This window comes from Ranitomeya variabilis, chromosome 4 (genome assembly GCF_051348905.1).
Source record: "Ranitomeya variabilis isolate aRanVar5 chromosome 4, aRanVar5.hap1, whole genome shotgun sequence".
NCBI lineage: Eukaryota > Metazoa > Chordata > Amphibia > Anura > Dendrobatidae > Ranitomeya > Ranitomeya variabilis.
This window is the reverse complement of record NC_135235.1, coordinates 224,615,241-224,638,441: the sequence shown is the minus strand read 5'-3', so window position 1 is coordinate 224,638,441 and position 23,201 is coordinate 224,615,241. Positions and strand designations below refer to the sequence as shown.

At 41.7% G+C, this 23,201-nt stretch overlaps 1 protein-coding gene across 1 annotated transcript in view; it reads right to left on the bottom strand.

Annotated features, from left to right (window-relative positions):
- Positions 1-10,337: 10,337 nt before the first annotated feature.
- IGLON5 (IgLON family member 5) overlaps positions 10,338-23,201 on the bottom strand; it is a 428,215-nt gene continuing 415,351 nt past the window's right edge. Inside the window, exon 8 of the mRNA XM_077260074.1 lies at positions 10,338-13,009. Within this exon, the coding sequence (XP_077116189.1) occupies positions 12,909-13,009 (101 nt within the window). The 3' untranslated portion in view covers positions 10,338-12,908. The remainder of the gene's footprint in view (positions 13,010-23,201) is intronic.

Sequence of the window (23,201 nt, the reverse complement as noted above, 5' to 3'; positions counted from 1 at the left end):
TAGCATTCATACTCTGGTTGGAGCTAGGGTTAGGGCTAGCATTCATACTCTGGTTGGGGCAAGGGTTAGGGTTAGCATTCTAGCATTAATACTCTGGTTGTAGCTAGGGTTAGGGATAGCATTCTAGCATTCATACTCTGATTGGAGCTAGGGTTAGGGATAGCATTCTTGCATTCTTACTTTGGTTGAAGCTGGGGTTTGGGCTAGCATTCTAGCATTCATGCTCTGGTTGGAGCTAGGGTTAGGGCTAGCATTCATATTCTGGTTGGAGCTAGGGTTAGGGCTAGCATTCTGGCATTCATACTCTGGATGGGGCTAGGGTTAGCATTCTAGCATTCTTACTTTGGTTGAAGCTGGGGTTAGGGCTAGCATTCTAGCTTTCATACTTTGGTTGGAGCTAGGGTTAGGGATAGCATTCTTGCATTCATACTCTGGTTGGAGCTTGGGTTAGGGCTAGCAGCATTCATACTGTGGTTGAAGCTAGGGTTAGGGCTAGCATTCTGGCATTCATACTCTGGTTGGAGCTAGGGTTAGGGCTAGCATTCTAGCATTCATATTCTGGTTGGAGCTAGGTTTAGCGCTAGCATTCTAGCATTCATATTCTGGTTGGAGCTAGTGTTAGGGCTAGCATTCTAGCATTCAAGCTCTGGTTGGAGCTAGGGTTAGGGCTAGCATTCTAGCTTTCAAGCTCTGGTTGGAGCTAGGGTTAGGGATAGCATTCTTGAATGATGTTGCACTGATGGCCAGGGCCACCTTTGTGCAGTGGAAAGACTATGGGGCCTGATTCATCACTTGCACTTTTCTCAATTTGCTGAAGATTTTTCACGCCAAATTATTTTCAATAGTGCATGCGGTTCATAAATTTTAGGCAAAATAAAAAATTATCTTTATTTTTTCTTTGACAGGTGCAATTTTTAAGCGCAAAAAGTTTCTAGTTTTGCTAAGTGGTGCAGAAATGGCACTATTATAACTGTCATCTCTTGGAGATACTTGAATGATTTTTTTGTGCCAAATTTAGCTTACATTTAAAAAGTTCCAGTTTATGAATCAGCTGAAAATATCTAAAAAATAAAAACCCCACTCACAAAGGTAAAAAAGGCAATGTAAGGAGATGGACCAGCTACAGTGTTTTCCCTGAAGACATCAATGCTATTGTGGTTTAGAATTGAAATAATGTTTTGTTCCTGATGTGTTTCCTTGTTATAACAATTGTAATTCCCCTGTGGGCTACTGTGTAAACTAATGGTCACAAGATAGTCACTGTCTAGAATGCAGGTGAAAGGGTAAGTCTGTCCAGTAACATAGCAGGCATAGAGGCAGTGTGAGGGTTAATAGCCAGCCCAGATTGGAGGAGAGGGAACCAAGGGTATTGCCAAGTTCAAGTTTGTTGAGTGAGCTGTGAGCAGTGACAAGCAGCAGGCTCAGGGGCTGCTAGGGACAGCATGAGCCTAGAACTTCAGGGCAGTGGTTTTACAGAGAACCCCTCTATACGAGTCCCAGTTTGCCGACCTGGGAACCTTATGATAAATGAGGAGAAATTGGACTCAAAATCTAAGAGATGGAGTGACATGGTATCCAGATATACTGCCCGAAATGGAAAAGATTCCCTGGAGCTAGAGAACAGGTAGGGATGCTCTACCTATACCGAGAACCAGGGATGAAGTTGTTTCCGGTACCTTTGGGAAAGATAACAACCTGTTGGGCCTTAATCTCTACACCTGCCTGTAAATACTGCCAGTCACAAAGTAAAAGTTTGGTGGTTGTCTTTATGAACCTCGTGTCTCCTGGATTGATTACAGCCCTGGTTCCAGAAGAGGGATTCTTGGAGTCAGAAGAGCCCTGCGGCCCTGAAGTAAGCGTGATGCCCCCACACACAGCGGTACACCAGGGCTGGGACGTGTGTTGGCTGTAGGATGTCAAAGGGAGTGAGACCAGAAGCTCAACCCTTGGGCATCTTACAGCAAACACAAACAACAGGCTTTAAAAAAAATGCTAATTAAAAGAAGAATTCGGCACAAACAAAAAACAGGCAAAAAACAAAACAAAACATAAACAACAAAGCGTGCAATTCCACCCAAACATTGGGTGCGTTAAGAACTCACCTGGCAATGTGGAGCCTCTAAGCCATAGGTTAGGGTGAACAGCACGGGCCGGAGTCGTTGATGCTGCGGAAATGGACAGTATGGAGGACCAAGACAGTAGGACATGTAGGATGACTGATGGACAAGCGAAATGAACGCAGCTGGAGGGCAGTTATATACAGTAGCAGCTGAGAAGTGTATACTATCAGTAACTTGCAGCAGACATACGGTTAACCACAGGACAAGCAGAGACATATATGCAATCAGGAACTGCAGCCAGCACCAGTATTAGCAGAGATTAATTATTTGTCAGGTACCTGAAAGTGTGAACAACACCAAGTTCTAGTTAGGTTGTAGAATGCTGGACAGTAGACAGGATAGTCAACCATCTGGCTGGAGCAAAGTCTAGAGGAAGATGAAGCCTTCTACTGAAAAAACACGTGGTATTAATGTGCTATATATACTTTCCTGAATACTCAGGCAGCTGCCTGAGATGGCATTAAAAAGTTTTGGTAGATAATATCAATAGTGTTTGCTGGGTTTCCAGAGCAGAGTAAACCGGCACAGAGCCAGCCATAAAAGAAGGGAGCAAAGTCCGGCCCCGGAGCAGGGACACGTAAATAACACCATGAAGGAGAAGTTGCACTGAAACTCCTTTTTTCCCAGCGATTCATGGAGTCCCAAGGGTTGAAACCATCATGATATGCCATCTTTTATGGAGGTGATAGAGGATCGTTCAATTATGAGAAATATTTAATTTTTTTTAACTCCTGTAAATGCCACCGTTCTCCTGAGTCCGGAGATGTTTTTCTCTAATTTCTACGCCTCTCCGTTCCTGAGATATGGCCTCCTCTTCCATGTAATCTTTTTAGACAACTGGGCATGCTCTTCTAGAACATGCCCACAGGAAGGGTTGAAGGTCACACCCACTTGGCTAAAAGGACTAGATTTATATGATGTGAAGAATGGTTCATATCTCAGGAACGGAGAAGCCCAGGAAGAAGAGAAAAACATCGCCGGATTCAGGAGAACAGCGGCTTTTAGACCAAGTTAGAAAGTTCCAGTGAAGAATCTTTCCTGTTACTCTAGAATGTAGTTGAAGGTGTATTTTAGGCTGCGATGTATTATTACTGCCGGTTTTAGGCAGATGCTGGAGACACGATTGTTACTCGTGTTCTTTATAAATTTTGGATAGAGCTGCAGTTGCAGCAACTAATATAACCCCAAGGCTACAGCCCCATCCAGCAATATTGAAGCTTTGGTTCAGTTGCCAGGCAACAGCCCCGGTTCATCCAGGAAAGTCCGGTGATATATTTTGCAGCATATTCCCGGCTTTGATTTGTTTTCCCCCTCATCTTCCTTACATGACACCGCACTCTCTGGTGAGCGCTAATAAATGATTCAGATGCAGCTGCCAGAAGAGAATGTCAACAAGCGCACAGCGCGCAATTCACCGCCAAGTGTTACCGCACGCGTCCCTCAGAAGTCAGCGCCTCTCAGCTCCCCCCATAGCGCTGCTTTCAGGGAGATCACAAAGGAGGAGATCACAAAGGAGGAGATCTGCAGTCACCGCGCGCCCTATTGTTATCTCGCGGGAAAAAGGGCAAATTACTGCAGAGTGCTAGACATGCGGCATCAAGATCGACACAACACACAAGTAACACAACACAACACAGACACAAAAAATACAGACTCAACACACAACACAACACAGAAACACAAAACACACAGACTCAACACACAACACAGACATACAACACACACAATTAACACAACACAGACGAACACATACAAAGACACAACAGACACTACACAAACACAAAACAGGCTCAACACACACAACACAGAAGAACACATACAAAGACACACAACATACAAACAACACAACAGACACACAACACAGACACAACACATAACTAAAACGACACACACACAACACAGAAACAGATACACAAAACACACAGACAACACAACATAGACACACCACACAAAAACACAGACAGACGAACAACACACACACACAACACAGACACAAAATATAGACAGAGCACAACACAGAAACAGATACAACACGGACACACACAACACAGACACACAACAGACAAAAACACACAGGTGCAACAAAACAGACACAACTGACAAAACAACAGACATACAACAGAAACAGAACACAACAGACACACAACACAAACACAACATGAAACACCATGACAACACAACAGACAACACACCAGACACAAAACACAGACACATAACACACACAGACGAACAGACACACACACAAAGACACACAACACAGACACAAAACATAGACACAGAACACAACACAGAAACAGATACAACACGGACACACACACAGATGCAACAAAACAGACAACACAACACAGCAGACAAACACACAACACAAAACACAGACACAACACACACAAGACAGACAGAACACAACACAGAAACACAACTCAGACACTAGAAAGACACACAACACAAAGACGCACACAACATGTACAACATACACACACAACATACATCCTTAAATATGTACGCACACACTGCACACAACACACAGACACACACAGGTACATACTCACACATCTATACACACACAACACATACATAGATACACAGCACACACAAATACACACAACATACACAGGTACATGCTCACACATCTATACATACACAACACATAGATACACAGCACACACAAATACACACAACATACACAGGTACTCATACACAAATACATATACACAACACACACATCGCACATACATACACAGATATACAAAATATACATACATATTACACAACGCAGCACATACACACATACATACACTCCCAGCAGAAAAACATACAAACATACATACAAATATAGATAAAACACACACATGGCATACATAGATACACCACACACAAATATACACAAAACACACATAACTGATACACACATGCACAAGTACACAACACATATATACCCACATATATAGAGGCATACCACACAGCACATATACATAGATACACACACACGCTAATAGAATTAAAACATGCAGTACACCTTCATTGCAGCTAGGTGGCAGTGTTACACCTAGCAGCTATAAAGACTATAGCTTAGAAGCAAAATGTTTTTTTGGCCTATAGGTGGCAGTGTCATACATGAAGGCAATGAGAATTTCATTCTGCAGAATGTTTTTTTCCCCCTAGGTGGCAGTGTTCTAAATGAAGCTTACAAGTGCTGCATTCAGTACAGCAATGATCTCGATACATTCTACTTTTCAGAACCACAACAGAAATATTTTCTCATGACCATCAAATTGAAAATCCTCACTTTTAAAGACCCTTAAAAAAGATTTCACTTTTTTGTTTGACACTCCACTTTTTCTTTAGACCAGGGTTGATGAATTATTCCAATGATTTTTCACCTCTAGGTGGCGATATCTTACAAGGAGGTCAGACGTTTTCCATCTTCGAAACATTTCTGGCCACTAGATGGCGATGTCATACCTGGAGGTCAGAAGTTTTACATCTTTAAAACATGATTTCTTGCCACTAGGTGGCGCACACAGAGGATCTATGTTCCAGTTCAGACTTTGGAGGAACCTGAGGTTTAGAAATTAAATATTTCCTTGCATTTGGGGAGCGGTGTGATACCCAGAAGCTGGGTAGCTTGAAGTACCATTAAGTCCCTTGGGTGGGATTTTAAATACATAGTAAGGCTTCCAGTAAATGTTTTAAAGCTGCAACAAAATTTTCTGAGCTTGTTGCCCCTGAAATTATCTCAGATAGGCATTCTTATGCCATCACAATCCATAAGATTTGGTTTATTTTCTGAACTTGCTAAACCCAATTCATAAAAAAGTGAAATGTTTGGCTCCCCCTAGAGGCTAAGTGACAGTACTGCAGTGCAGATATTCAATGTTTCTTAGGGATTTGATAGAATGTATCTGATCACTGATTGGACAGATTCAGTGGGATCCTAGAACCCCCACACTCTACAACTGGTAAAGTCTAATTTCCAGGAGGAACAACAGAGGACCGGCAGATTTCTCCCCTCCGTTTTGATCCTGTTATGTGCGAGTTACTTTATCAGCGCCGATGACAGGCAGTAAATATGGAGGGGGGACGGGAACTGTTCATTTATCTGCAATCTGTTAATTCCTAATAAATAGCGCTGGCGGCGACGGGGGAAGGGGGCGACGTGTGATCTGCGGCAGTTTAATAGGGAAATGTGAGAGATAAATCAGCCCCATCTCCTCGCCCTTTAATAAGACGCAGCAGGCGGTCTATAAACCACACGGACGCCCTGCTATTCCCCAGCACAGCGCACACTGACTGCACAATGCGCAGAAATCACTGTCGGGATGGCATCGGCTATTTATAACCATATATAATGCATTATAGCAAAAGCTTTGCAAAAACAAACTCAGCTCTGCTACGTCTGTATATAAAGCACACTCGGCCCTACTACATCAATATAGAAAACACTCAGCTCTGCCACATCTGTATATAAAGCACACTCGGCTCTGCTACATCAATATAGAAAGCACACTCGGCCCTGCTATGTCTGTATAGAACACACAGTCGGCTCCCCTACATCTGTATATAAAGCACATCGGGCTCCGCTATGTCTGTATAGAAAACACACTCAACTTTGCTACTTCAGTAAAGAAAGCGCACTCGACTCTGCATAGAAAGCACACTCGGCTCCGCTACATCAGTATAAAAAAACACACTCGACTACTACATCTGTATAGAAAGCACACTCGGCTTTGCTACATCTACATAGAAAGCACACTCAGCTCTGCTACATTCATCTGTATTGAAAGCACACTCACCTCTGCTACATCTGTATAGAAAGCACACTCGATTCTGCTACATCTGTATAGAAAGTACGCTCTGCTTCCCTACCTCTGTATAGAAAGTACGCTCTGCTCTGCTACATCTGTATAGAAAGTACACTCGGCTCCGCTATCTCTGTATAAAAAGCACACTCGGCTCTGCTACATCAGTGTAGAAAGCATACTCGGCCCTGCTACATCTGTGTATAAAGCACACACTGCTATGCTACATCTGTATAAAAGACATTATGTCTCAGTATAAAGATGTAAGTCCTATGTAGAACCACAGATAACACATTGTGATATTACAAGAGCCGAGGAGCATGACCAAGTCAGCTCTGCTACATCTGACACGTCTAGTTTTCTGGTTCAGCTGCAGTCTTGTCTTGTATGTAAAACCACATATTAATGATATCACCATGAGTTGTGGCAAGACGCAAGCCCAGCTCTGCTCAGTCAGTGCCGCTCATACATATTTTTTCCAGTTTTGGACAAATTAAGAAAGTGGAGCAGCAGGATGCCAAAAGAGATGTCACAATGACCAAAAAAATCCAAAAGAACCAGCAAAAGAAAGGAGCTGCACAAGCAACCAGGGTAGGATGCCTGGGAAAAAAAAGTTTGCAAAGTTTTTAGGAAGAAAGGAAAAAGTTTAGGAAAAAGTTTCTGTGTAAAAGTTGATAAGTATGGAGCTGGATAGTATGGGCACATTGATGGAGATATCGGCCCCTGGGGGTATTTGCCCCCCTTAGACCATGCCGTGATCGTCCATAGCGTCTCTGTACTCAGAGCACCAAAAACCCAAGAACCTGCTCATGTCTGAAGAACAAGGCGAACAAACACCTCTTCTAGGAGGTAAGAGCCCCTCTGAGGTTCGCGTGTAATTGGCGCCGCGCAGCCATTATCTTAATCTGAATCCCCCAAGTGACCATTGTGGTTTGTTGTGATGATCGATACTTTATAGCTGAAATCTGATACATTGTATCCATCCGCTGCCCAGAAAAATGATCAGCCAGGACTGTGCCTTTAATGTCCAGAGCAGAAGTGAGAAACCTGAATTTAAAAAAACCTCTTGATCTTACCCTCTATGGATAATGAGATGACTCTGCTGTCCCTGCCCTAGGCTGATAACGAGGTGACTGCTGAATTTGCCCTCTCAGGATTAGATGACTCTGCTGACCCTGCCCTCTCAGGATTAGATGACTCTGCTGGCCCTGTCCTCTAATAATAACAAGATGACTCTACTGACCCTATCTTCTATTAATAATGAGATGACTCTGCTGACCCGATCTTCTATTAATAAAATGACTCTGCAGATCCTGCCCGCTGATAATTAAAGGACTTTACTAACTCTATGATCTACTGATAATAATGACTGCTGTCCCTGCCCCTGATGATTAAATGACTCTACCGAACCTGCCTTCTGATAATCAGGTGAGCCTGTCTTCTACTGATAATGAGATGACTCTACTGACCCTATGTTCTAATAATGAGATGACTCTGCTGACCCTGCCCTCTGATGATTATATGACTCTACAGACACTGCCTTCTGATGATTAGATTACTCTACTGACCATTTTTTCTACGGACAAGATGACACTACTGACCCTGTTCTCTATTGATGAGATGACCCTGCCCTCTAATGATAATCAGATGAATCAGCTTACCCTGTCCTCTAATGATACTGAGATGACTCTACTAACCCTGTCCTCTAATGATACAGAGATGACTCTACTGACCCTGTTCTCTAATGATGAGATGACTCTACTGACCCTGTTCTCTAATGATAATTAGATGATTCTGCTGACTCTATCTTCTAATAACGAGATGACTCTGCAGATCCTGACCTCTGACAATTAGATGACTCTACTATTTATTCAACTGATGAGATGACTCTTCTGACCTTATCCTCTAATGATAATGAGAGGACTTTACCGATCCTGCCTTCTGATTAAACTACTAGCACCAACCTCTAATGATAATGAGATGAATCTACTGACCCTGCCCTCTGATTAGATGGCGCTACTGACCCTGCCCTCCAATGATTAGTTGACTCCACTGACCCTGCCCTCTGATGATTAGATGACTCTACTCACCCTGCCCTCCGATAATTAGATGACTCTACTGACCCTGCCCTCTAACGATAATGAGATGACAATACTGACCCTGCCGTATGATGATTAGATGGCGCTACTGACTCTGCTCTCCAATGATTAGATTACTCCACTGACCCTGCCCTCTGATGATTAGATGATTCTACTGACCCTGCCCTCCGATGATTAGTTGACTACTGACCCTGCCCTCCGATGATTAGATGACTACTGACCCTGCCCTCTGATGATTAGATGACTACTGAACCTGCCCTCCAATGATTAGATGACTTCACTGACCCTGTCCTCTGATGATTATATGACTCTACTCACCCTGCCCTCCGATAATTAGATGACTCTACTAACCCTTCCCTCTAATGATAATGAGATGACACTACTGACCCTGCCCTATGATGATTAGATGACTCTACTGACCCTGCCCTCTGATGATTAGATGACTACTGACCCTGCCCTCTGATGATTAGATGACTACTGACCCTGCCCTCCGATGATAAGATGACTCTACTAACCCTGCCCTCTAATGATAATGAGATGACACTACTGACCCTGCCCTCTGATGATTAGATGAATACTGACCCTGCCCTATGATGATTAGATGACTACTGACCCTGCCCTCCGATGATTAGATGACTCTACTGACCCTGCCCTCTGATGATTAGATGACTCTACTGACCCTGCCCTATGATGATTAGATGATTACTGAACCTGCCCTATGATGATTAGATGATTACTGAACCTGCCCTCTGATGATTAGATGACTCTACTGACCCTGCCCTATGATGATTAGATGATTACTGACCCTGCCCTCTGATGATTAGGTGACTCTACTGACTCTGCCCTATGATGATTAGATGACTACTGACCCTGCCCTATGATGATTAGATGACTACTGACCCTGCCCTCCAATGATTTTCATAGTGTTAATGGATAGGCTTCTTGAAGCTAATCAAGCATTAATTAGGGACACGGGTAATATTAGAGGGCAGGAAAAGGACCCATATTAAATCTCAGAAGATAACGATTATCCTTGTGAAGAGTCTTTTGAAAAATGCTGCTGAAAAAAAATCTGTCCAGCAAAAGATAATTGTGTCTCTTCTGCCACCTGTAGGGGGCACTCAACAGATTTTTTTCCCCGCCACTCAATAGGTTTTTTTTACCTCGACAGACCCATATGATCGTCTCTTAGGCCCGATGGCCGTCTGAGCCACCTCCTGACACCAGACGTAGTGTTCTCCACAGTGATACAAACTTTTCAGAAATCTCCCACACACATAACATACAAACGAGTCGTCAAAGAAAATATCACCCAGATCTAGAGTTTTCTCTCTGTTATATTATAACACTTTATACATTTGTTGCCAATATTCACAAGTATTTTTTTAATCATTTTGCCAAAAAGAAAACCAAAAACATCCTGGATAAACAAAACAAAAAAAAAAAAGAAAAAAGAAAAATCTGCCTAGAATTTCCGATGATGAGCCATTAGATGCCCCAACATAAACGCCAAAAACGTCCCTCCCGTGGCACGCAGGAACAAACAATATGAAATCCCAGAATGCATTGCTTGGACGCACATCTTGGAAGCTCTTGTTGGGGCCGCTTTTTGTTTTTTCGATTTGCTCGTCGGCCTCCTGGTATGGATAGGTGAATAGGACAAACAGACGCCAGGACAAAGACACGCTTGGGGCAGGCCCAAAGTTTTTTTTTTCTTTTTTTTTTTAGAAGTTGATGGGTATGATGAGAGGGCATTTGATGATTATTTCTAGGGGGGCATTTTTTTTGGAGGGGGATCACAAAAAAAATGGACAACAGAAGCTTCATAATTTTGCTATCCTAAGCCCCTTCAATCTCCACACAGTGCAACTTACAAACATTAACAGGCCGCAAGGATTGAGTCCATTCCAATGTCAGCATAATGCAATGGGGAGACCGGACGGGCCCGGGGGGCTTGCAATCAGTGATAGGACCATGCAGACAGACAGCTAACAGTCAGACAATACTCAAGGCCCTTTGATCCCCTTCTTTTTTTTTTTTCGTCGACAAAAGGGGCATAAGGGTCTGTATAATACCCACAAGAATGTCACAGACACTGGTGATGAATGACAGGCATATGAAACTAGAAGGGACTGTGCATTGTCCCCCGCACGTATCGTAGATTTTCAAATTTTTAGGTGCTATTTGCATACTCTCCCTGCTGTCCCTGATATGGTGGGTACAACATCCAGTCGAGGGGTTATGGTTCTCCAGAAGAATCCAAACCCAACTTGTCCACACATTTGGGGTAGAGGTGAAGCAGATACAAAAACTTATTATCCATCAAGTCTTAGATAGGTCCAGCTTGTTGGTCTTCAATGGAGAAGACCCTCCACTTCCCAGTAGGACATGTATTCTATTCATGTTGTAGAGGAGTTATTTTCTCACCACGGAGGAAGTATTGGCATTGGTTTGAGAAAAAAAAACCCTCATGATCCACAAAGTCTTGGCTGTGTCCATCTTGTTGTTTTATGAAGATCCAGGAGAGTCTTAAATGGAGAAGACATTACCTAGTAGTAAGACATCTATTCTGTTCATGTTCTAGATGAGTTCGATGTCCACCTTGGTGACCAAAATAATATTTTACTGGAAGTATTGGCATTTGTTTGACCAAAAATACTCACGATCCACCAAGACTTGTATCCAGGTTGAAGGTCTTCAACGGATAGACTTTACTCAGTAGGGCATCTAATGAGTTCAATGTCCACCTCGGTGGCCAAAATAATACTTCACTGGAAATATTGGCATTGGTTTGACAAAAAAACTCACGATCCACCAAGACATGGTTGTGTTCAGCTTGTTGTTTTATGATGGTACAGAAGGGTCTTCAATGGAAAAGACCTTAGTAGGTCATCTATGCTGTTTATGTTCTAGATGAGTTCGATGTCCACCTCGGTGGCCAACTCAACACTCCACTAAAAGTATTAGCATTGTTTTGACCAAAAAAACCTCATGATCCACCAACGGAGAGACCTTAATAGGTCATCTAATGAGTTCGGCGTCCACCTTGGTAGCCAAAAGCAATACTCCACTAAAATTATTGGCATTGGTTTGACCAAAAAAAATCACGATCCACCATGACTTGGTTGTGTCCAGCTTGTTGTCTTATGACAGTCCAGGAGGGTCTTCAACGGAGAAGACCTTATTTAGTAGTAGGACATCTATCCTGTTCATGTTCTAGATGTGGTAGATGTCCACCTCGGTGGCCAAAATAACACTCCACTGGCGTTGGTTTGGTGAGGTGGTTGGGAGGGGGGTTCTTGTGCACAGTAACGGTGATGGAAACACAAGGTCAGGCAAGGGAGCGGACTCCTAACATTTAGGGTGGCTGGAGAAGATCTATTCATGACGAGGAACGAGGTACATTGGGCAACTACACTTAGGGCTCCCAGATCTGAAGATGGCTGCAGTCTCTTCAGTGCTGCAAGGGGTAAAATTGGCAAATTAAAGTCTTCTAAAACACTAATGAGGTTCATCTTGCTCGGCAATCACTGTCTTCTCACTTCGCCCCTGTAAAAATGATCCTTCTAATTATTTTTGTTTTCATTAATTTTTTATCCAGAGTCAACGTTTCCACCATCGGGAGCCATGCCAAGGTCTTTTTTTTTAAGTCACTGGTAAAATCTACCTCTCGCCGAAAGTCAATGATGCGTTGTTTCCAAAAATGCATAATTGGATCCCTCACAGTGTTGGATTCCATCTAAAAAAAAAATGTTATTTTTTTTGTGGTTTTTTTTTTACTGTTTTTGTCTTTTGTTGTGATGTAATTTTTTATTTTTTTGTAAGATTTTTTCACTGCCCGTCTTGAGAATAATTTCCATAAATTCTTTTTTTGTTTGTTTGTTTCTAATTTAGAATGTACGTAAGAGGGAGACTAACGTGAAAGACGCGACGGCGAGGAGAAGAGGCGATACCGTGTAGGTCACGCTGTGGTTGGAGGCAGAACCGGGTTCTGGAAGAGAGAAGGAGAGAAGAAATAGATGAGGATGTAACGGAAAAAAATAAAAATACACATTCAATACATTGGAGATAAGGCTGCGCCAGATTACAGAATGGAAGAAGTTGAATTCTAGTTCACTGAAGACGTCATTTTTGCCCGAAGGCTCGAATGGCCTTGAAAGCTTCGAGAAATCAAACGGAGCCCAATTTGTATGATGTTTACAATAGAGTTTGAGTCGCTGCAGCCTTGAAATGTTTCTGTTTACATTTGGTATTTTCTTCTATGGCAGATAAAGCTGCAAAACAAGACTTTTTCCCCTCTCTACTTGCTTGTCTACTCTTAAAGGGAATGTTCACCTTTTAGCGACATCTTCCGTCGGGTCCAGAATTTGGCGCTAATTTATTACGTGATATGTTTACATAGAATTCGGAGGAATTTATTTCCTGCTTCAAAGTTTCAAAAACATCTGCATAGCTTTAAAGTTATTTAGGATTCTTGCAGTCACCACTAGATGGAGCATTTGAGCTAATTGCATACAAGCCCTATGCTCCTCCTAGTGGTGACCGCAGAAAGCCAGAGGGCTATCTTATAGCTCTAGGAGAGCTCTGATCATTATAAAGATGTATTAAAAAAATGATGACTGCAGGATTAATTGCCTTTAAGGAAATAAAGTTGCATGCAATTATAATAACTTTCTAAAACTTTCTACTACCGAAGGTACCACTGGGGGGAGCTTAGGAACTAACGATACATCACTGTAAAACTTACTAAAATGTATAATACTACAGACAACACTAGGGGGAGCTTAAGAGCTAATTGTATACTGTTTTATTATGGAGGTCAATGTATACATGATGAAAGCTCCTATGCACCTCCTAGTGGTGGCCGCAGGAAGCCAGAGGGTTATCTGATAGCTCTAGGTGAGTTCTGACCTTATAAAGATGTATTAAGAAATTACTAACTACAGAATATTTGACTCATTTAGACATTGCCTTTAAGGAAAAAAAGATACATCACTATATAATAACTTTCCAATATAACAGTCACCACTAGGGGGAGCTTAAGAGCTAACTGCATACTGTTTTGTTATTGAGGTCAATGTATAAAATGTAGTAAGCGCCTTGGCTCCCCCTAGTGGTCATCACAGGAAACCAGAGGGTTATTTCATTGCGCTATGTCTTTAAACGGAGTAATGTATTAGAGGAAAATGATCTCAGACCATTATAAAGAAGTATTACAAAAAACAAACGGCCACATAATATTTGACGCATTTAGGCATGACTTTTTAAGAAATAAAGCTTCATCATTTTAAAATGGGAAACTTTCCAAAACTATTTAATACTGCATACTTTTAGCTGTTTTATATTGTTTTTCTGATACAGTGCTCCAAATCTTCTCCATTGACAAAGTTTTGGCGTCCCTCAGCCACCACTAGGGGGAGCTGATGAGCTAATTGAATACTGTTTTATTACTGAGGTCAATATATAAATGCACCTATGCTCCCCCTAGTGGCAAGAACAAGAAGCCAGAAGGTTATCTTGTTATTTTTGGACAGATTTATTATTTGTTACTCAATAAAAAAAATGCAAAAAAAAAAAGTCACAAAATCACTAAGGGGCGAAGTAAGAGCTTAAACAAATCTAGAGAAACGGGTTTTTCTTAAGATGATCCTTAAACATCTTGCTACATTTTGTGCATTTGAATCTTAATCCAATGACAAAGTTACTTCTTACTTAAACAAAGACAAAAATTAAAGTGATAGCACAGGATCCAGAGAAATAGATACAGAAGAACGAAGATAGAAAATGATAAACTAGAGACACATAGATAAGAAATTGATACATTATTATAATTCCACATGTTTATTTTTTGTGTGTGTGTATTGGAGCACAACACAAAAAAAAGCAGAAAAAAAGGAAAATTAGACATAATTTCACATAAAACTCCCAAGATCGAGCTTTTAGGTAAAGCACATCATTCTATTGTTTACAAAAGACGGAATGAGGCCTACAAATAAAAAACACAGCGCTTACAGTCATATATGGTGGAGGTTCAAGGATGTTTTGCTGCCTCTGGCAATCGGTACCTTGACTGTGTGCAAAGCATCATGAAATCTGAAGAGCACCAATGGATTTTGGGAGGCAATGTAGTCCCCAGTGTCAGAAAGCTAATACTTCAAGAATCCCCAAGAAACGGATGGAGATAAAAAGCTGGAGAGTTCTGAAGTGGCAGCAATGAGTCCACAGGTGAGAGATCTTAAAATTGCTGTTGGGAGAAGGCGCCTTCACATATGAGAGACCTGGAGCAGTATGCAAAAATAAAATTGGTCCAACAATTTCAGGGGTGCCAACACTTTTGGCCATGACTGTAGGTATGACGTAGAGACAGATCATTAGGTAATCCTTGACACTCACGTGCTGCCGAGCAGCGCTCTCCATCTGCGGATCCTTCCTATTACGGATGTGTCTGTGATTCCATCTCTCTCGCCCTTTCTGGGAGATTCCGCCTCCCGAGCTCGGAGATGGATTCCTTCCTGATGGTAATCTCCGTCTCCGCAGATTTCCGTCTCGTCTCCGCGATTAGGACGACGTCTCACTTTTTCTTATTCTATCACCGACGGCGCGAAAAACAGAAAGTTTGATGAAAATCAAAAATGTAAAAAATTGACAAAGCAACTCCCACTGCAAATCATTACTCCGCCGTCAGGACGTAATGATGTAGATGCGCCGGGAAGGTAATGGATTATCGGGATCGCTGCTGGAAATGAGCCGTGACCGTTTCGTACTTTGTTTTTACTGGATCTTAAAGGGGTGGTGTAAAATTCAAAAATTTGCTAAAAGAGCGCCACCCTTGTGTATAGGCGGTGTTTGATACTGCAGCTCGGCCCTATTCACTTCCAAGGGTCTGAGGGCAAGGTTGGCGCTGCTTCTGGAAAATAAAAGCATTATTTCTATAGACTTTTTAGGGGGTTAGTATAAGTCTGGATATTTGGCAATCTGGGGGGTATTATATGAGCATTATATAGGATTTTCTGTGGGCGCTATATGGCGGTATTATTTGGTGTCCTTATAACGGTATTCTTTGGGGCTACGTTTGTTCTCTTATTTTACACAACATTTGTTACCTGGGCACTATATTGTGGTATTATTTGATCATACCAGTGATTGGTGATAAAGTCCTTTGTTATCTGGGCACTGTATGGCGGTATTATGTGAGCCATGTATTGTACTATTGATGGGTGATAAAGTCCTTTGTTATCTGGGCACTGTATGGCGGTATTATGTGAGCCATGCATTGTACTATTGATTGGTGGTAAACGTCCTTTGTTACTTTGGCACCATATTGTGGTATTATTTGAGCCCTCTATCATACTATTGATTGGTGATAAAGTCCTTTGTTATTTGGGCACTGTATGGCGGTATTATTTGAGCCATGTATTGTAGTATTGATTGGTGATAAAGTCCTTTGTTACCTTGGCACCATATTGTTGTATTATTTGAGCCCTCTATCATACTATTGATTGGTGATAAAGTCCTTTGTTATCTGGGCACTATATGGCGGTATTATTTGAGCTTATTTCGTACTACTGATTTGCAGTGTAGACGTTTCTATTATGACACTGTATGGCCGTATTACTTAGCCCCGGTTTTATACTATTAATGATTTGCAATGTAATGCGCTATATGGCAGTATTATTCAACATGCTTTGTTCTATTTATTTGAAATGTGGTCCTTTGTTATTGGTTGCACTGTATGGTAGTATTACTTGAACCCCATTTTGTACTATTGATGATTGACAATGTAAGCTTTTGCAATTTGGGAACTGTATGGCGGCATCACTTGGTCCTTTTATTTAAAACCATTGTTTAGCCATGTAGTCCTTTCTTAATTAGGCACTATTTGGCGGTATTATTGGGTTTCTTTTGTGCTGTTGGTTTTTACTTCATTCATAGTTCTGCACTGTATTTTGGAGCACTCTTTAGACTGACAATATAGTCTTATTACTTTGGCACTGTATGACCGTATTATTTAAACCTTTTCCACAATTGATTGGAAATGTGGTCTTTTGTTATTAGTTGTGTTATATGCCAGTATTATTCTTTAGATTATCTTTTGCACTTTTAATGACTGGCAATATAATCCTTTGCAATTTGGGTACAGTATGGCGGTATTGTTTAAACCCTCTTTTATATTATTGATTATTGGTAGTATAGTGTTTCCTTATTTGGTTACTGTATGGCGGTATTACTTGGTGTCCAATTGATGTTATAATTGGATTTCTTTAATGTTTTATTTGGGCGTGGTATAGTGGTATATTTGAGTCCTCTTTTCTACTATTTATATTGACCATGTAGTCTTATTATTAGGGCACTGTGTGACAGTATTATTAGAGCCTTGGAAATGCACTGCACTGTATGGCTTGGACCCTCTTTTGTAAGTAAATTGTTTTCTGGCACAATATGAAGGTATTATTACACTTTATGTTACTTTTAGCATTATTTAGACACTGGGACACTTTACGGCATTACTGGTGCACTATATGCGGTATTACGTAGCTGCCCTATGAACTTTTCTTTTAGAAAGTATGAGGAAATCCCTAACAATTAGTTTAAATGGAAAAGTCCAATTTTTTTTCCCAGGGTTTGCCTTAGTGTTGTTTGCGGCACACGACTCCTATCATACGTGTTGTACAGATGGAGAGGCGAGAGCTGATGGAAGAAATGGTCCTCGCGCCACTTTAGGAGAAGAAAACTTTGCGAGAAAGAATGGAATTCTTGGAGATGATAGAAATGCATTACGTATTACATTACCGCAGCAATCTATATGCCAGGCTTTGTGGCGCCTCGGCCCCACACTGTGGGTTGCATACTCTGTAGGTATTTTAGAATTTAATTTTTTTACTTTTATTTTGTTTTGCATTTTTTTTTTAAAGTTTCAGCACACAAAAGGAAAATTATACAGTCAACTCTTCCCTATAAATCAACCAAAAACAACCATTCCTTCTTTGCACCATGCTTCAGGTGCTCTTAAAGGGCATGTCCCCTGCAAAACCTAAGGTGGCATCTTCCATCGAGTATCGATTAGAAGAAAATGGCTGATATCAAAGCGGCATGATATGGACCTTTGTCTGTCGGCTCAGCTCAGCTTTTTCTACTTTTTTACACGGTCGGCCAAAAATGGATGAAGCGGAAAAGAGCTTTGTTCTAATGACTGGGGGCTTCACAAACCAAGAGAAGAATGGAGAACTTTTTAAATGGCATCCCCCCCCAATTTTTTTTTTTAATTTTCATGTTTTTGGAAAGTAGGGTGGGAACAAACAATGCCCCCATGATAGTTCCCAAATCTTTTCTAGCCTCTTCATAATCATCCACTTGGACAGTAGTCCTCAACCTGTGACTCATTCTTCTCAAAGGGAGTTGTAGCCAGAAAGTCACAGTTTGGAGATAATTCTTGTAGGGAATGGATCCAAGAAGATTTACGAGCCCAGGGAAGTTGACCGAAAAGTCAACGTCTTTATCCAGAACTGATGAACTTAGGTGTTTTGGGAAGATTGACTTAAGGACTTTGATTTTCTAGACTTTTTATTTCTTATTTTTGAGGGACTTGCTCTTTAAACCTCAGTAAATGCTGCTAATGATCTACTTTGCTGCGTTCAGCAGGAGGAATTTGGACGGTAATAGAAAAGCCGCAGAGCGTCGTGTCCAACCTCTCTTGATACGGAGGCAGGGAGCCACATTGTAGGTGTTTGGCAGAAGTCCCGGTGTATACACGAGTGCCAAGACACTGCTAAATGATGGAAATGATGGAGGTCCCGGGGGAGGAACCCTATGAAACTGTTATTATTTGGAAAACAATAGTAATTTGCGCTAGAACACCCTGTAATGGAAACTGCTGCGGAATTTCACAGTCAGAACAGATGCCGGTCTTAGAATTTCAGTTCCAGGGAACAACGCCCATCCGATCCCCATTGCCATGATCTGCGGTTGTCAACACCTAATCCAGCAAATTCTAAGAAAATTAAGAAATTTACGTCTAAAGGTCTAAGGACTCCAATGTGGATATGTGGTCATCAACATCTAATCCAGCAAATTCTAGAAAAAATGAACAAATTTAGATCTAAGGATGCCAACATGAATATGGGGTCATCAACATCTAATCCAGCAAATTCTAGGAAAAATGAACAAATTTAGATCTAAGGATTTCAACATGGATTTGTGGTCATCAACATCTAATCCAGCAAATTCTAGGAAAAATGAAGAAATTTAGGTCTAAGGACTCCAACATGGATCTGTGGTCGCCAACATCTGATCCAGCAAATTCTAAAAAAAATGAACAAATTTAGATCTAAAGATGCCAACATGGATATGGGGTCATCAACATCTAATCCAGCAAATTCTAAGAAAAATGAAAAAATTTAGGTCTAAAAGGTTTAAGACCTCAAAAGTGGATCTGTAGTTGTCAACATCTGATCCAGCAAATTCAAGGAAAAATGAAGAAATTTAGGTCTAAGGACTCCAACATGGATCTGTGGTCACCAGCATCTGATCCAGCAAATTCAAGGAAACATGAAGAAATTTCGATCTAAGGACTCCAATGTGGATCTGTAGATGTCAACATCTAATTCAGCAAATTTGAGGAAAAATGAAGAAATTTAGGTCTAAAGGTCTTAAGGACTCCAAAGTGGATGTGTGATCATCAACATCTAATCCAGCAAATTCTAAGGAAAATGAAGAAATTCAGGTCTAAAGGTCTAAGGACGCCAACGAGGAAGGAGGTTTTTCTGCAAGATTGGTTGGTGAAACATCCTTAGGAGGTCTTCTGCAGACCATGTCCATGCATGGATCTTACCAACATCTTTCCATTCTGTAACAGATTGATTAAAATAATTGGAAAATCTAGTGTTGAATCAATTCTTGACTAATCATTTTAGTTGTTGACTAAGTTTATTGTCCCCTATATATGGCCACATACTAAGAAAAGACCGTTTCTATGCCGAGGCTCCAACAAAGCCAATTCATCTAAACATTGGTCTGTAGGAGAAATCTGAAAAATATGCAAACCCAGGAAGAGAAGACATAGGTGGCATAGAATCCAGGATCTCAACGCTACAAGCAACACAGTGACCATTTCCATAACTTCCTTCTATTACGACAAATATTGATATGTGGAGGTAATCACTGGCGAAACGGAGTTTAAACCAGTTTTGGGGGTCAAAATATAAAAAGTGTGGAAAAATTTTTACATCTTTTTTCAACGGAATCCAGAAAGGGAGGTGTAGCATAGCGACTGGTCATGTGAATGATGGATGGTATGTATCGCAGAGGTGGGTGGCCCTGTGATGGAAGCCTGGGTATGTTTTGCTCAAGCAGATCTACTGCTGAGGGGTTTGTTTACATTGGGAAGGCTTCCAGGTGATTGGAGAGATGGGTGGGTTCAGTCACCTACAAACCCAGCCAAAGAGGTATGTCTGAACACGTAAGATGGTTTTGTGTGTAAGGACCTGTGGTGATGTCACGCTCACCTGACTAGCCATGTGACAGGTACCTGGGTGTGGTTACACCTATGTTAAGGAGGTGTGTGTAGCACATGGTAAGAGAGATTGAGTGAGTGTCTATCAGGGTGGACACACTTCCATGTGTCCTGGCAAGACACTGCAGAATGGCCTGTGTGTTGGACGGTTCCAAGTGGGGACGTCCTGGAAGCACACAGACCATTCCAGGCTGGAGAGCCTGCGTGCTGGACATAGCACGGACGGTTGGTGTTGGAGACTCCTGGGAGTGGAGTCGTCCTGGAAGCACCTGGAGACCGTAGACCTGGACGGTCTGTGTTGAGGACCTGGGACTGACCTGAAGTCAGTGTAAGGAGTGGAACTTCTGAGAGGTAACCCCGGACAATGGTATTTTAATATACAGCAGAGAAGCCTATCTGCTACGTGAACTGTCTAATGTTTCATGGCTGTAATGAAATGGACTGTACCCTGTCTGGTTTATGCGGAGTTTGAATAAACCATATGGACTGATATGTGTGAGATATCGTGCCTGAAGTGTTTATCCTGCTGCCTAGCGAGTATCCCCAAGACCCGCAGCGGGTGAAACGCTACAGAGGCTAATATTGTTTTGATAACTAAAGCAGGTAAATAAGTTTATTGTGCAAATCTGCAATCAGGTAAGAAATCAGAAGAATAAATTTGGCACAAATCTCACCAACTACTGTTTCTACATTGACTTCTAGACCACGGAAGGTCACATTGGCAATCTCTACTAGAGTTACACAAATTTACTCGAGTGGAATTGGATTCCACTCAAATAAGGATTTTTTTTCCAATTTGTTAAACACAGAACCATAAGGGTTTGGCAATAGGTTAAAAAATCCCCTCAAAAATGACTACTTCACTCCTCACCTCTCAGGCCAACTCTGCTGCTCATTTTCATCCTCAGCGCCAATTCTTAAGAATGTCACGTGCTGAAACCCCGGGTTTCTTCTCCGTAGACCAGAACTTCAGGCAATGACTAGGCCCAGGATGTCCATCTGCATGCAGACCTAATCACGGCCAAAAGACCTGGCTTAGAGGATGCATCTTAAGCCTTAAGATTGCAGTGCACGTTGTTGAGTCATGATGTGTCACAACTTAGGATTATAGGTAGAGACCTCTGGCCGTAACTAGACTTGGTACAACTATAAACATGCGCATTGTAAGATTGAGGCAATGTTGTGACATGCGCCTTGACCGTAGGATTGGCATTCTAGGTAGGGACTTCTGGCCATGAAGTCCTGGGACATTTCTGTGCATGAGCGTTGCAAGGTTGTGGCGACGTCGATACATAAGTGCACTCTAGGATGGAAGTCTTGACTTAGCGTGAAGATGCTCAGGGTTTTAACATGCGGTGGTGGTAAGAAAAGCCGGCATGGACCATGGGGGGACAGCGGTGAGGTCAGTAGAAATTACTTTTCCCTTTTTTACCTTCATCTTACGTTCATTACGCCCGGAGGTCTCTTCAAACCTCATAGCAAAAGAGGAAACATACAGTTCACGGAGAATAAATTAGCTACAAATCCAAATTCCCCGGTAAAATTTGTGCGATTTATCGGATTCGAATCTCGTCAGGTCCGCTCATCTCTACTCTATACCCAATTTCATAAAAACCCACCTGTATAATATTTGGAATTTGGGGTATGCTGATATCATGGCCAGGTCAAACCCATAGATCTACCAGAAAATTTTTGTAACAAGTTCAACAAATTTGGGACGTAAAGTCAATGTTCCGAAATAAGACAAAGAATCCAGAAATCTTCTTAGAGGAACCAAAGTGGTTTTGACATCCAAAAATCCAATTTAAGAACCCAAAAATTAAATGACTCCAATAAACAATGGCCCGTTGGACAAACCCAGATTATTTGCTCTCACTTTACCGGGGAGGATATAAAAGCTCTTTAATAATGACTGTGTGTTTGGCAGTTAAACAAAGCGCTAAAGAAGCGTCACAATCCAATAAAACGTCTCGAACTGGGGAGAGATAAAGGAACCTTTCAGGGAAATCGGAAGAGGAAAACAACGGCAAAAAGTCTAAAGCGGATCGGCAGGAGGAGGGGGGCGAAATCTGATTAAAGCTTTGAAGCATGCACTTGGGCTGATAGATATTCCCTTGAAAGCTGCTGTCTTGATGAAGAAGCCGGTTTGTTTTCTTCAACACAAGGTAATTAAGGAAGTGATTATTAAAGTCATAGAATCGTGGGACTCAACCCCCAAAGGTGCAAGCGGCGGTTGTTTGCTTTGAAAGATGAATATCTCACTTTCGCTCAAGATATTTTCCACTTTCTTCAACTCAGCAGGAACAAAAAAAAAAAAGAACGCATAAAAAATAAATAAATCAAAAACGGTAAAAGATGAGACAAAATGTTTATAAAGTCTTGGCTGGTTTCAGGTGCGACGACGTCAAGCTCCATGGTGGCCGCGACAGCAATTCTAGAGCAACAAAAATGTGGTTTGACAATCCACCACAACAAGCCTCGGAGGCAAGAGTGAAGAGGTCTAAAGATTGAAGACTCGTTGGCACCGGCAACATTGTGTCAAAAACATTCGGAGCTCGTTGCGAGGCTGTCAGGAGCTCGTTCTCCGCGTCTGCCCTGGGAGCTGAACAGATCAGGCTGTTCAGACAAGATAGAGCTCTACATTTTATGTTTTTTTGTAGTGTTATAATCTGAA